Below are 14,154 nucleotides of genomic sequence, written 5' to 3'. Positions count from 1 at the left end.
TCGAATAAAGTTAACCCCTTCCCTTCCAGTGTCATTTTTACAGTAACAGAGCATATGTATAGCACTGATTACTGTAGTAATGTCACTGGTAACCCCAAAAGTGTCAAAAATGTCAGTCAAAGGTCCGATCTGTCCGCCACAATGTCGCAGTCCCCCAAATTATTCATTAAAAAAAAAAAAACAATGAAAATGACAAAAATCTTTCCCTTAGTAAACGCAATAACGTTTGCGCAAACCAATCAAAATACGCTTTTTGCGATTTTTGTTTTTACCAAACATATGTAGCAGAAAACAAATTGGCCTAAAATGTTAAAAAATTTTGATTTTTAAATTTTTTGGGGGGGAATTTCATATAAAAAAATGTGAAAAATATTGTTATTTTTGCAAAATTGTCGCTCTTTTTTGTTTATAGCGCATGATCAAAAAATCGCACAGGTGATCAAATACCACCAAAAGAAAGCTCTGTTTGTGGGAAAAAAAGGACGTCAAATTCGTTTGGGTACAACGTCGCACAACCGTGCAATTGTCCGTTAAAATCACGCAGTGCCAAATCGCAAAATAGGCCCTGGTTAGGAAGGTGGTAAAATCTTCTGGGGCTTAAGTGGTTAAGAGAAAACCTAGATAACTGTCAGATCCCATTACAACACCCATGCGTCTAATACAGGGGTCCTCAAACTACGGCCCGCATGCGGCCCGCCAGGGTCCTGAATTCGGCCCGCCGGCCGGGATATATCATACATGTTTTTTTTTTTTTCATTAATCACCTAATTAGAGCCAGAGGCTCTAATAGGCTTCAGAAAAGGGCGGACCCGGGGTGCAGAGCACTGTGCCCTAGCCCACCAATTTGTGTGACAATAGAAAATTCGCTATTGTCACACGGATCCTCCTCCTGGCCAATCAGGAAGCGAGACCCACTTCCTGATTGGCCGAAAGGCGAGCTTATGCCATTGGCCAAGGAGGATGCAGGAGGACTCGAGGAGACGCCGGGGGACTGAGAAGAAGCCGCCACTTAAGGTAAGTGCACCGGTCTCTCTGCATTGAAAGGGGGCACAGCATGCTGGTCTCTGCATTGAAAGGGGGCACGCTGGTCTGTGCATTGAAAGGGGGCACGCTGGTCTGTGCATTAAAAGGGGGCACGCTGGTCTGTGCATTGAAAGGGGGCACGCTGGTCTCTGCATTGAAAGGGGGCACACTGGTGTCTGCATTGAAAGGGGAACGCTGGTCTCTGCATTGATTGGGGCACGCTGGTCTCTGCATTGAAAGGGGGCACGCTGGTCTCTGCAGTGAAAGGGGGCACGCTGGGCTCTCTGCAGTGAAAGGGGGCACGCTGGGCTCTCTGCAGTGAAAGGGGGCACGCTGGGCTCTCTGCAGTGAAAGGGGGCACGCTGGGCTCTTTGCATTGAAAGGTTCATATTTTTTTTTTTTTCAAACTATAGTCCGGCCCCCAACAGCATCTGAGGGACCGTGAACTGGCCCCCTGTTTAAAAAGTTTGAGGACCCGTGGTCTAATACATTACATCTGTATAAGACTGCCAACCTTCTCTGGTTGAATCAACAGAATTCAGACATCAATTCAAACACAAAAGCAGCAATTCATTATTCACAACAATCACTTCAACAAGGCCATATGCTAGCAGAACTTTGTTTGAAAATTTTCATTTTAGGAAAGGTCAGTCGATTGTCCAATCATTGATAGGGTCAAATTGACGTTTTTTTTATGAAAATTCAAAGCCAAAGGATTTTTACTTGTCATGCCATCAAATGTACTGATGAGGATTGTCATACAAATATTTGTGTGAATCAGGACTGTAGATGATTTTTTGTTCTGTAGGGGGGATGGGGGTCAGTAACGGGTACCAGGTAAGAAATATGACAGAAAATATGACAAATTCAAAGTACAGTTGTCTATTATCCAGTCATAGGGTGCAAACTAAGCAAGTGCAAAGAGAGTGTGCTGCCTGCCACAGTATGGTGCCCTTTGCACTAGCTCAGTAAGGTTAGCTATTATGGTACAAAGGGCACCATTTTGTGTCAGACGGAGCCCTCGTGGATTTTTTTTTACCCTTTTAAAGATAAAAAAAAATTAGTGAATGCACTGCCTACCACAGGATGGAGCTTTTTGCACTGTAATAGCCAACCTTACCTGGCTCATAGGCCACCATCATCTTGTGGAAGGCAGCACATTCTCTGATTTTTTGTTCATCTTTACCAATCTTTAGTGTTTACCCCACAATGGTGCTCTGCTTTGGGGGCACACATTTAGGGCTGGTGGTAGAGGATGGTATGATGCACTTTTTTTTAACACATCACACAGTTCCCTTTTTTTTTTTTTGTGAACTTTGGGCCCTTTCACACGGGCTGTCCTGTCAGTTTTTTCAGGCGGACCTGATTGGACTCTCCATTCACCCCTATGGAGCAGCGGATGTCAGCAGCGTCATGTCCGCTGACACCCGCCGCTAACTGATCCTGTCCACCAAATTCAGACGGATGGTGACCCTAATTTACATCAGTCTTGATCAGGGATTCTCAAACTACAGCCCTCCAGCTGTTGCGGAACTACACATCTCAGACATGCCCAGACATGACTGGGCATGATGGGAATTGTAGTTCCTGAACAACTGGAGGGCCATAGTTTGAAGACCCCTGCTCTAGATGATCGGATCAGATAAAAATGGACAGGCAGCCCGTTTTCATCCGATCTTTCATAGAGGAGAGCGGGATTCTGACAGGTCTGTTTCTGCACAGTGAGTGGAGACGGACCTGTCATCCGTCTGCTCAGCGGGGTTCAGTGGATCGATCCCTGCCGAGCAAGCGGAGTCCATCAAACGGATCGCCCAACGTGCAAGGGCCCTTTTATTTGAAGTGTACAAAGTGACACTTTATGTCACCACAGCAATGGGATGCACTGCGCCGCTGTGCCTTGATATACGGCACCTTCCTGTGCATTGTGATAAAATGTAGCACAGATCAGTGCACCTCACCTCTGGGCTGTGTTGCAGTGTGAACAGGCCATATAGAAAACAATTGTTTTTTGTGTGCCCTAGCAGTGACCTGTGGTTTATTAAGTGCTGTAAAACACAGGTCACTGCAGTATGTGTGAACACGCTCTTAGACACGATAATAGCCAAGCCATCCTTACTGTGCCACTGAGCATTGCAAAGGCCACTGCATTGTGGTAGGCCATTTATTACCCATTTAAATGAATGCCTCCTTATGCAGCTGTTTAGATGCAGCCACTGGATCCCAATAGCTAGAATCAGCAGCTTCTTGCAGCTGGAATGACCAGGGCATGCAAAAAGCTGTGGTTTCTTAGCCCAATTAAACGAATGACAGGTTGACAGTGGTGTTCTCATGTAGTCACACACAAAGCTGTCACTTGCTGTTAGTGACAAGTGTCCAAGCCTGGACACAGCAGATAAAAAAGCTGCATTTTTTGTGGCTGTGCATGAGCCCTGAGAGAAGTAATACTGTGCATACATACAGAATAGGAACAGATACTGAGAATTACACCCGGCGTACAGGACAAGAGAAGTGGTACTGTGCAGAGTCCATTCATACAGAATAGGAACAGATACTGAGAATTACACCCGGCGTACAGGACAAGAGAAGTGGTACTGTGCAGAGTCCATACATACAGAATAGGAACAGATACTGAGAATTACACCCGGCGTACAGGACAAGAGAAGTAGTACTGTGCAGAATCCATACATACAGATTAGGAACACATACTGAGAATTACACCTGGCGTACAGGACAAGAGAATTGGTACTGTGCAGAGTCCATACATACAGAATAGCAACAGATACTGAGAATTACACCCTTCATACAGGACAAGAGAAGTAGTACTGTGCAGAGTCCATACATACAGAATAGGAACATATACCTAGAATTACACCCTGCATACAGGACAAGAGAAGTGGTACTGTGCAGAGTCCATACATACAGAATAGGAACAGAAACTGAGAATTGCACCCAGCATACAAGACTTTACCCAGCACATAAGCAACTTACTATTGTTAAGTGTTCATACATGCTTAGTTTTAAAATTATAACAGAATTTTTATAAAAATCTAACTGAGAAATGACCAGACATAGATAGATTTTTTTTAAAGCTGATCTTCAGCTTCCCATCCCTTTTTTTTTTTTTTTTGCTTACCTTTTTTTGGTTTCTTCATAGTTTGGATATTCACCTACCCAGCAGATCCAGCATTATCCTGCTAAGATCCTCTTCTCAGCTGGCTCTCAGGTCCCGCACCACCATGTCTGTGTGTGATGTCATCAGGAATCCTGCTAATGTACCGCTAGGCCTGCCCCCCTCCTTCTCTGTGAAAGAAATACTAAAGGCCTCCTGGGATAAGTGACATACATATCCCAGGAGGCACAGTACACGTCATACCTATAGGTGAATGACATGTATTGAAGGTGGGACTGAACTGGACTTTTTTCTGAAAAAAAGGGTAGAAAAAATCCATATAGAGAGTAGAGGAGGTGTGAAGAGGAGGCATTTTCTATTTATGGCTGTAGACCAGAACATGTAATTAGAGATTCTCTGTGCCAATGGTGTGCTGTATAGCCTATATTATTGAAGTCCTTCCTCCCTAGACTATTAGTATTACAATTAAGGCCATGAATGTGCCAGCTGAAAACAATCCTTTTTCATGCAATAAAAAAATAATCAGGGGACTGAGGGCAGCAGACAGTCCAGTCTGGCTCTGACAGACATGTTGTGGTTCAGACTGCCAAGTTAGAGGGCTAAGGGGCACCAAGCAGAGGAAAAGTAGGCCAATTTATAACTTTTCCACAGTCTGTCACTTACCTTTGTATGGTAGCACAGTAGTGGAAATCTGTTAAATGACAGACAGTGACACTCTGCGTGAGGCCAAAGGGTGGCAGGGAGGCTCAGCTGCAGTTTGCAGGCACAGAGTACTACAGACTACTAGACTTGCACATTCTGTCCTCTAGGCCAGGCAACTCCCAAGTCAAAGGCGCAAAGCGGGCAGCGGCAGGAAAACAAAATGCGATTGCTCTGACTGTGAAGCTGCCTTTTGCTGAGCAGTGCTGTGTGCGGCAGCAGGGAAGAGACGCTTGGCATTTTGGCAGGATGCTCTGGGGTTTGGACCCCCCTGATCCCCCCCCTTATCTACGCCCCTGGAATGAACATTCATTTGAAAGTATATTCATGTATGGCCAGTTTAAACAAAATTGACAGAAAAACCTTATATTTGCCTTCCCTTATTTCTTTTTTACATAGTTTGTGAGTCTGAAAAAAGACATCAGTCCATCCAGTTCAACCTATGATGTGTGTGTGTGTGTGTGTTTGCTGTTAACCGTACATTGTATACCCCTGTATGTTGTGGTCTTTAAGGTGACTGAGAGAATGAGTCCAGTGCTTGTAGTCTTTCCTCATAGCGGAGATCCTCCATTCCCCTAATTATTTTTGTTGCCCTTCTCTGGACTCTCTCCAGTTCCAGCACATCCTTACTGAGGACCGGTGCCCAGAACTGGAAGGAATACTCCAGATGTGGCCGGACCAGAGTCTTGTAGAGTGGGAAAATAATCTCTTTATTTCTGGAGTGAATCCCCTTTTTTATACATGCCAGTATTTTGCTGGCTTTGCTTGCAGCGGCTTGGCATTGCATGCCACTGCCAAGCCTGTTGTCCACCAGTACCCCCAGGTCCTTTTCCATCTTAGATTCACCCAGAGGTTCCCCCCCTAGTGAGTAGCTTGCTTTCGTGTTTCTGACGCCCAAGTGCATTACTTTACATTTTTCAACATTAAACCTCATCTGCCATGTAGTTGCCCACCCCATTATTTTGTTCAGGTCTGCTTGTAAGGTTTCCACATACTGCATAGAAGATATTGGCATGCTTAGTTTAGTATCGTCCGCAAATAGCGAGATTATTCTAGATATCCCATCCTCTAGGTCGTTTATGAATAAATTAAACAGGATTGGTCCCAGGACAGAACCCTGGGAGACCCCACTTTCCACACCCGCCTAATCCGAGTACTCCCCATTAATCACCACCCTCTGGACTCGCCCCTGGAGCCAGTTCTCTATCCAGGTACTCACCTTATGGTCCATACCTATGTACGTTCCCCCTCTTGAAAAACTGATGCGTAATGCTTCTAACCCTTGATAACTTGCGCCAGTCACATGTCTATCCGTGGTATCCCTCCACCATTGTACACAATCACCAGATAGCAAGCCATTACAACCCGTGAGCCAATACCATAGAGCTTGGTGACATCACATCCAAAATTGTAGGAGGTAGGTGGACTTCATCGGGGACTGGCACTGTGCAAAAAAAGCTCACAAGTGGGAGTCAAAGTAATGCTCATATAGTGTAGTATTTATTAAAACCAAGATCCATATAAAGCTGCAGCATACAGGTTAAAAAAAAGTCATACAAAATTTAGAAAGATGGCCACCGCTTCTACCATGAGGACACAGCGGCGATGACATCAGCATGTTGGCCCCTCCTGATGCATTTTGTGTGCATGCACGATCCCCCTATCATCGTGGGTGGAGCTTTTTTTTTTTCGGGTCCGGCGGGTGTCGTAATTGACGATGGATCTACATAGGACACTTTTTTTTTTTTTTTAAAAAGGGATTGTCAAAAACTGTGTGTTTTTTATTTCTTTTTGACACTTTTTTTGAGTGAATAAGTAGGGGTACATATTACCCCATACTCATTCACATGGGGGGAAACCACTGCCAAGGGTTATGGAGAAAAGGCCCTTGTCCCCCATCAACATAGGGCAAAGCCCCCCCACCGCCCCAAAGCACCCATGTTGAGGGCATGTGGCCTAGTATTGTTCAGGGGTGGGCTCACTCATCCCCCCCCCCCCCTTTTCTGGCCATGCTCAGTTAAAAATCTGGTATAGATTTTGGGTGGGACCCAACATTTTTTTTTTTTTTTTTTAATTTTGGCATGGCGTTCCCCTTAAAATTCATACCAGACCCAAAGGTGTTAGCGGGAAAGCACACTGTCAGCTAATTAGTCATCCATTGTAAAAGACGTGGTGGCTGGCTCACCGGCCTGCTCCTGAACAACCAGCAGCTATTCACTGTGCGCCCTGCAGGCGAACATCCCGCTGAGCGCCCCAAAAATTCAGGCCCTGAACCAATACTTGGCCTGAACAGTTCCTGAAAAATATTACTGAAAAATATACCAAAAAAAACAAAATGCATTGTACTCCGTGAATGGTGATAGGGCCGAGCAAGCCTGCATTCAGGGAGCAGAGGGGATGCCGTTCTGCACAGGACACAGAAAGTTACAACTATCACTCTTCACTGACTACTACATTTATGGTCAGCAGCCCCTATGCAAACTTACTATGCTCCAAGCTTGACCAACGTAATTACGCAAGTTCAGCTTTAATTGTTTTCTACTTTGACTTTGAAAAGCTTAGACCCACTGGTCAAAAAAGGTCTGCTTTGTCATAATGGTGCAAGTGTACATGCTTGATACAAAGGTATGCTAGATGTCACTACTGTATACAGCTATTCTAATATTCATTATACTTTTTTTTCTTTTTATCTGCACAGCGAGTAGAGAAAACAGTGGAGTACCTATACTCTGAAGTGAACTCTGTTCTGGATGCAATTTCAGGATCTTCCTGGGCCCTCTCAGTGGCTCCTACTGGTCCTCTCTTGGATATATTTGAGGAAGGTTAGTGAATGGAAAATAATTGCAATCTGTGTTCCTTAACCACTTGACCGCTGGCAGCTTTATCCCCCTTCAGGACCAGGCCATTTTTTGCGATACAGCACTGCTTTACTTAAACTGACAACTGCGCGTTCTTGCGACGCTGTACCCAAAACAATTGCTGTATTTTTTTCCACAAAAGCAGCTTTCTTTTGGTGGTATTTGATCACCATTGCGGTTTTTATTTTTTGTGCTATAAAATCATAAGTCTGAAAAATAAAAGAAAACATTTTTTTTTTACTTCCTGCTACTGTTAAAAACATATCAAATAACAAAAATTAAAAAAAAATCGAATGTCTTCATCAATTTAGGCCAATGTTTTTGGTAAAAAAAATCCCAATAAGCGTATAGTGATTGGTTTGCGCAAAAGTTATAGCATCTACAAACTATGGGATATATTTATGGTTTCTTTTTTTTTTTTTGCTAGTAATGGCGGAGATCAGTAGCTTATAGCGGGACTGTAATATTGCAGCAGACAGATCGGACACTGACACTTTTTGGGGACCAGTGACACTAATACAGTGATAAGTGCTAAAAATATGCATGGTCACTGTACTAATGACACTGTCTGGGAAGAGGTTATCGGGGGCCATCAAAGGGTTAACTGTGTTCCTGGCCAGTGCTTGTGTGGGAGGTTATTTTACTAGGGGAAGGCATTGATCCATGTCCTGCCTTGCAGGAACACAGGATCCATGCCTTCACTACTGACAGAACGGTGATCTGCCTTGTTTACATAGATCGGCGTTCTGGCTCCCTGCCTAATAATTGGCAGCTGCCGGCGGACATCGAGTACACAGTACCCGCTTATCAGCTCCCGCACACAGCTGACGGCCGGCACACGGAAGTGCAGGATCACATACTAGGTACGTGATCCTGAGCAGCAGAGCTGCCTTGCTGCCATATTTGTAAGTTATACGTTCAGCAAGCGGTTAAAGAACCAATTGGTGTAACATCAACACACAATTTGGTGCTGGACATAAAAACACGGTTTCACAGCAGGTCTGGCATGTCTGACTTTGCAGCGATATATCACATGTGGTGCGATCCCAGATATATATATATATATATATATATATATATATATATAATATAAGCATTTTTTCTTTTTTTTCTCAATGAATAAGTGCAGGAACTCCCCCCGTCTGTGTCACCTCTTTTCTCTGTCCTTACCCACCTCTAAGGCACCGTCCCTTGGTTTCACCCACCTCCCAGTAATGCCCCTTTTAGAGAATACAGAACCAAATATTTTGTGGCGCTGAGTAATTTGTATGGAATTTGTTAATGATAACAAGACAGTAAAATAGATCCCCTGTAGCTAGCAACAATGGATGCCCCAAGCAACAATAGACAACCCCCCCCCCCGCAACAACAGACTCCCAATAGCCAGCAATAGACCTCCCAGCAGCCAGCAATAATAGACCCCTCCCTCAACAATAGATCCCTCTCAACGACAATTATCACCCAGCAACATAAGATAGCTACTGCGGAATTTATTGTTTCTAGAGAGTATCGAACATCAATAGACCCTCCAGCACACCCCAGCATCCCTTGCCATTACATAGATTCAGCACTGGAGGTGCTGAAAAAAGAGCCCTGGGTGTGGGACTTGAGCGTTCGCCTTTGCATGCGAGCACGGTGGGACGGGCGCTTTAACTTTAAAAAAAAAAAAAAAATGTATTAATTTTTTTCACTGCAACTAATTTTTGTTCTCATCAATTTTATTGCTTTGACAAGGAATGTAAACATCTCTTGTGATAACAATAAAGCATGACAGGTCCTCTTTTTGGAGAGATCTGGGGTCTATTAGACCCCCATTGCTCTCCTCTGGCTTCCAAAACATCAGATTACACCAAGATCAGTTTGATCTGATGCTTGTTGAAGCCAGTACTTGCTTGTTTACAGAGCCGCATACCACGTTCCTGGTTTCTGGCGTCACTGTGTTTCAGGAATAAAATGCCACTGGACACACCATTACCGGGCTCCTCGATCGCACAGGAGAGCCCAATAAAGGCGACCAGAGGGGGGGGGGGATTTGGCTTTCGCTCCCCGTAAAAGGAATCCACTGGCTCTTTAGATTTTCAGATTACTTTATCAAGACACAGAAGAAGAAAATTCTATCTCGGTCATCTCATGATTTTGTGCAGAGGAGCCTCCGCCCTGCAGTACATGGGGCTAATGATGCCAGTCCTAATCAATGCAACACAACACAGCAATTTTGGAAAAGGTTTCTGCACTATTTTGGTGTGGTTTCAGCACCCTAAACTTCTATGTCAACTCAAAATTGCCTCAAGAGGAGATAAACAATTCCTATGCGACTTTGATGTTTATTTTATTTAATCCTCACCTTTCCTCCCAGACCATCCTTGTCGCCTAAAAATTCTCCTCACTTTTTTGCATGTTTTTCACACAAACACAATTCAGGCACAGGGCAGCCTATACACTTGAATGAACTGCCCTATGCAAAACAAAAGCCCCAAATTAGCTCAAGAACCTTTTCGATTGTGGAGCATTTTTTCAGTGCACGTTTTGTCGTGCAACAAAACACGCTTCTGTTAACCGTGATTGGGGTGTCCAAAACAATTAGGCTGCATTCACATGTGTGTGTCTCCAAACACACGGTAACCGGCGCATAAAACATGCGCTTTTAATTGCATTGCTTTAGTGTCTCTTATGGTCCCTTTAAATAGTATTAGTTTGTTTGGGCTGAGCGGACCCAAACAAATTATTTACTGCACTAACGTGCACTTCATGGCATGCACTGTGTTTCCTGTATATAGCCTTAGTTACATACAATATACAGCACTGTGTTCTGGGAGTGGGACTGGGGGCTTTCCATCTCACTCCCCAAACAAAATAGAGTCGGGCTGAGCACTGCTCAGCCATTCACTGGGAAGCTTTGTATTGAATGACTACAGAGCCTCCTTGGAGAGGCAGGCAGATAACGTCCCAATCTCCAATTAGAGGAAGCTTTGTATCATAGAATACAAAGCTTCCTGTGAATTGCTAAGTAATGCTCAGCCCAACTCGGTTGTGTTCTAGGAGTGCGACAGGAAGTCCCCATCCCACTTCCAGAGCACAGTGAGGCATAGCTAAGGCAACATACAGGTATTATAGTGAGCCCAGCAAGTGCTCCTGTTAGTGCAGTAAATAGTTTGTTTGGTCCAACTTATCCCAAATGAACTATTTAAAATGGGACATTAAACATTAAGTAAGGATTTATTTAAGGCAAGGCTCACACGTTTGCAGGTAGTTCTAGGTGCAGAAATCGCACCTGTTCCCGCAACCAAAACGTGCTGCTCTTCTACAGATGCATGGGGCTGCCATTCAGTCTTAAAGGCACCCCCTATGCATCTAAACATTCCATGCATGTGCAGGAAATTGCATAGTGCAATTTCCCTGTGGCTGCAGTTTTTAAAAGGGGAAGGGAACTTTTTCCTGCAGGTAGAGCAGTCTATTAAAATGAATAGGCTGCTGTGCCCATGCAAATGTGGACCCCACTGAAGGCATAGGTGTGAACCAACCCTATGAAATGTTTTGCTTGGGTTAAAAAAATAAATAAAATAAAGCAAATTTCAGAGATCTAATCCTTAAAGTGTTTGTAACCTTAAAAAAAATATATATATATTCTTTAAGCATGAATAACAGCATAGTGCTTCTGCTGTGTGATTTGGCACCCTGTATCACCTGAAATACCTGGCTGATCCTGCTTGGTTCTGCCCTCCCTCCTGTCCACGGTTCATCATGGCTGCTGAGCCCTGACACCGTGGTCAGTTTACGTGCCTCCGTCATCCACAGCTCTCTTCTGTCTTTCTCTGTCAGCTCCAACTGCTACTATCATTTCTGAGTGTTCTTTCTGCAATCCCCTGTGTTAAATTAAATAATGTGTCTCAGCATATGTGGTTTTGTAAAAACAAGCTGCTGTATACCTTTTTTATAGAGCGACTCGGCGCTCACACAACTGGCCAACTCTCTCCTCCTCCCAGCTGACATCAGCGGAGGTTTCTCGGTCCTTCCAGCCATCAGATTGGGAGAAGAGAGAGGTGGCCAGTCAGGGGTGCGCCGAGCAGCACTTTAAAATAAGGTATAGAATCGCTTTTTTTTCCAAAAACACATACACTGGATAAATCAGTTAATGTAACAGACGGGATTGTATAAATGACACTCTGTGGCTTAACTGTTGGTTGAGTATTATATGATGCACTGGAAGCTTATTGAATACATGAAACAACTTTATTTGCATGGAGGATAGCAGAATATATCCTAACAGCATAGAAACAAGAACACAACTGAACACTTTTAGAAATTTCTCAAGTGCTTGAGCTGCATAGCCTGTTGTTTGAGTATTGATATGATACGCTGGAAGCTTCTTGATTACAGGAAAAAACTTTACTTACATGGAGGCTAGCAGAACATATCTTAACTGCATGGAAACTGGAACACAACTGAACACTGAAGAAAAGCATTTCCTCTCATCGCATCATACAATAGATTTACATGCACATTACACTACAGCGCCACCTGCTGCATAGACAGGTATAATGCATATATAGTCACAGTACATAAGCAACTTGCTGTTGTTCTTCCAACATTAACAACCACTTCAAAAGTTGTAGGTCTTTCATTTAGAGAAATTACAAAGAAGTCAGTGGGTAGTATTCTACGCTATCAAAAAGCACTTGGAACTGAATTAATTTTGAAGGTCTGGCAGATCTGAAGACAAGTTTAAGAGTCAGTAGCTTGTGTGATATGAGCCTCAAGTGACTTTAGCTTAAGGCCCCATTCACACAGGTGTATCTATCTGTACACTTGTACAAAGGGCTGTCTTTGCCTACACAGGCGTTCCATGCATCTGCCTGCAAGAAGTCCTATTCATGTCCAAGAGCGAATTGACAACTCATGGGACCCTTGGGCAACAGGAGATCATGAAATCCCCTGTGTCAAGCCCACGCTCAAGCCACACCTGCACAAAGCCACACCCCCACCCACCCTCTAGCTTGCACTGCCTGAACGCATCCTCCTCGGGAGGGTGGGACAGGGCTGAGGAGGCCAAGTGTCTAAAGAAGGGAGACTTAAAGCTGGAGATCCAGTAAAGCAGGGTTTCTCAACCTTTTTACTAAGGATCTCCTGGCAAAAATGTTTGAGATCTCAGGGAACCCCTGAAACAATGTTCAGTTCTACAGCTCACGAAATACTGGTATGATCAGCGAGTTATCCAACAATTATTTTTTGAAAAAGCATAAAAAATTGAATAAATATTAAAACTTACCTATTTAATGTGAAACTTGTGCTTGCATAATTCTGTGCAGATGCCTTAATCTGGGTCGAACCTGAGATAAGCAGTGCACAGGGGGCACCATGGCAGAGCACAAGGAGTCAAGGAAGCACAGTACACGGGGGGGGGGCAGCAGGGAAGAGCATGGAGAGATGCATAGCAAAGTATAGGAGTCAGCAGGACAGAGCACAGGGGGTCAGGAGGGCACAATATGTGTGTGTCTGGGGGAGGGCACAATATGTGTGTGTCTAGGGGAGGGCACACTACATGTAGAGCAGCAGGGCACGTTATGGGGCACATTCCAAAACATTTCATTATAGGGCACATTACTTGGGGGGGAGGCAGAGGGGCACATTATGGTGGCTAGCAGGGCACATTACATGGGGCACAGCAGAGAACATTACATGGGGCATATTATATGGGGGTATGAGGGCACATTATGGGGCACAACAGAGCACATTAGGGGGGGCAATATGTCATATTATGGGGCACAACATGGCATATTAAATGGGGGCAAGAGGATACATTATGGGGCACAGCAGGGCATATTACATGGGGACAAGAGGGCACAGCAGGGCATATTATATGGGGCAGTATGGTGCACATAATGGGGGCACACTGTAGGGCAAAGGGCATACAGTAGGGCACATCACATGGCACACAGCAGGGCACATCATGGGGCATACAGGAGGGAACTGGGCACATAGTAGGGCATGGGACACATCACAGGACACTCAGCAGGGCACATCACAGGGATCTCCCACCCCGCCAAAACTCTCCAGTCGGGGACAGGTCGGGAGAACTTTTTCAGTCATGCCCCTTTAACAGAAGCTGGCTGAACCACCAGCTTCTGTTGGACCAGCTGCAGTACACACTGGCTGAATGTTAACCAGGTTCTATTGAATTGGCCGATGCCGCCTGACATTCTGCCTCTGTGTACTAGCCTTAAAAGGATAAGTTCAATTTTCAAAACGTTTTACATCCATATATTTAGGGAGTAACAGGTTATGATTTGACAGGTACCCGCTCCCACTTCCACTTGGCCAGCCTAGACTGCTCGAGCGGAAGTTCTCCTCTCCCTCCCTGCAATCTTCTGGGACACGTCACAGGTCCCATAAGATTGTCTGTCCACTCAGCGTGACTCGTACTTGCGCAGTGCGCACCCAGCTTTG

At 44.6% G+C, this 14,154-nt stretch overlaps 1 protein-coding gene across 1 annotated transcript in view; it reads left to right on the top strand.

Annotated features, from left to right (window-relative positions):
• The window catches only part of PLAC9 (placenta associated 9), a 75,824-nt gene that overhangs the window by 56,680 nt on the left and 4,990 nt on the right, over positions 1 to 14,154 (top strand). The window contains exon 3 of the mRNA XM_082268215.1: positions 7,551 to 7,674. Within this exon, the coding sequence (XP_082124341.1) occupies positions 7,551 to 7,674 (124 nt within the window). The remainder of the gene's footprint in view (positions 1 to 7,550; positions 7,675 to 14,154) is intronic.

Source organism: Pelophylax lessonae, assembly GCF_965119305.1.
Source record: "Pelophylax lessonae genome assembly, chromosome: 9".
NCBI classification, from domain to species: Eukaryota; Metazoa; Chordata; class Amphibia; order Anura; family Ranidae; genus Pelophylax; species Pelophylax lessonae.
This window is presented reverse-complemented; position numbering and strand designations above follow the sequence as displayed.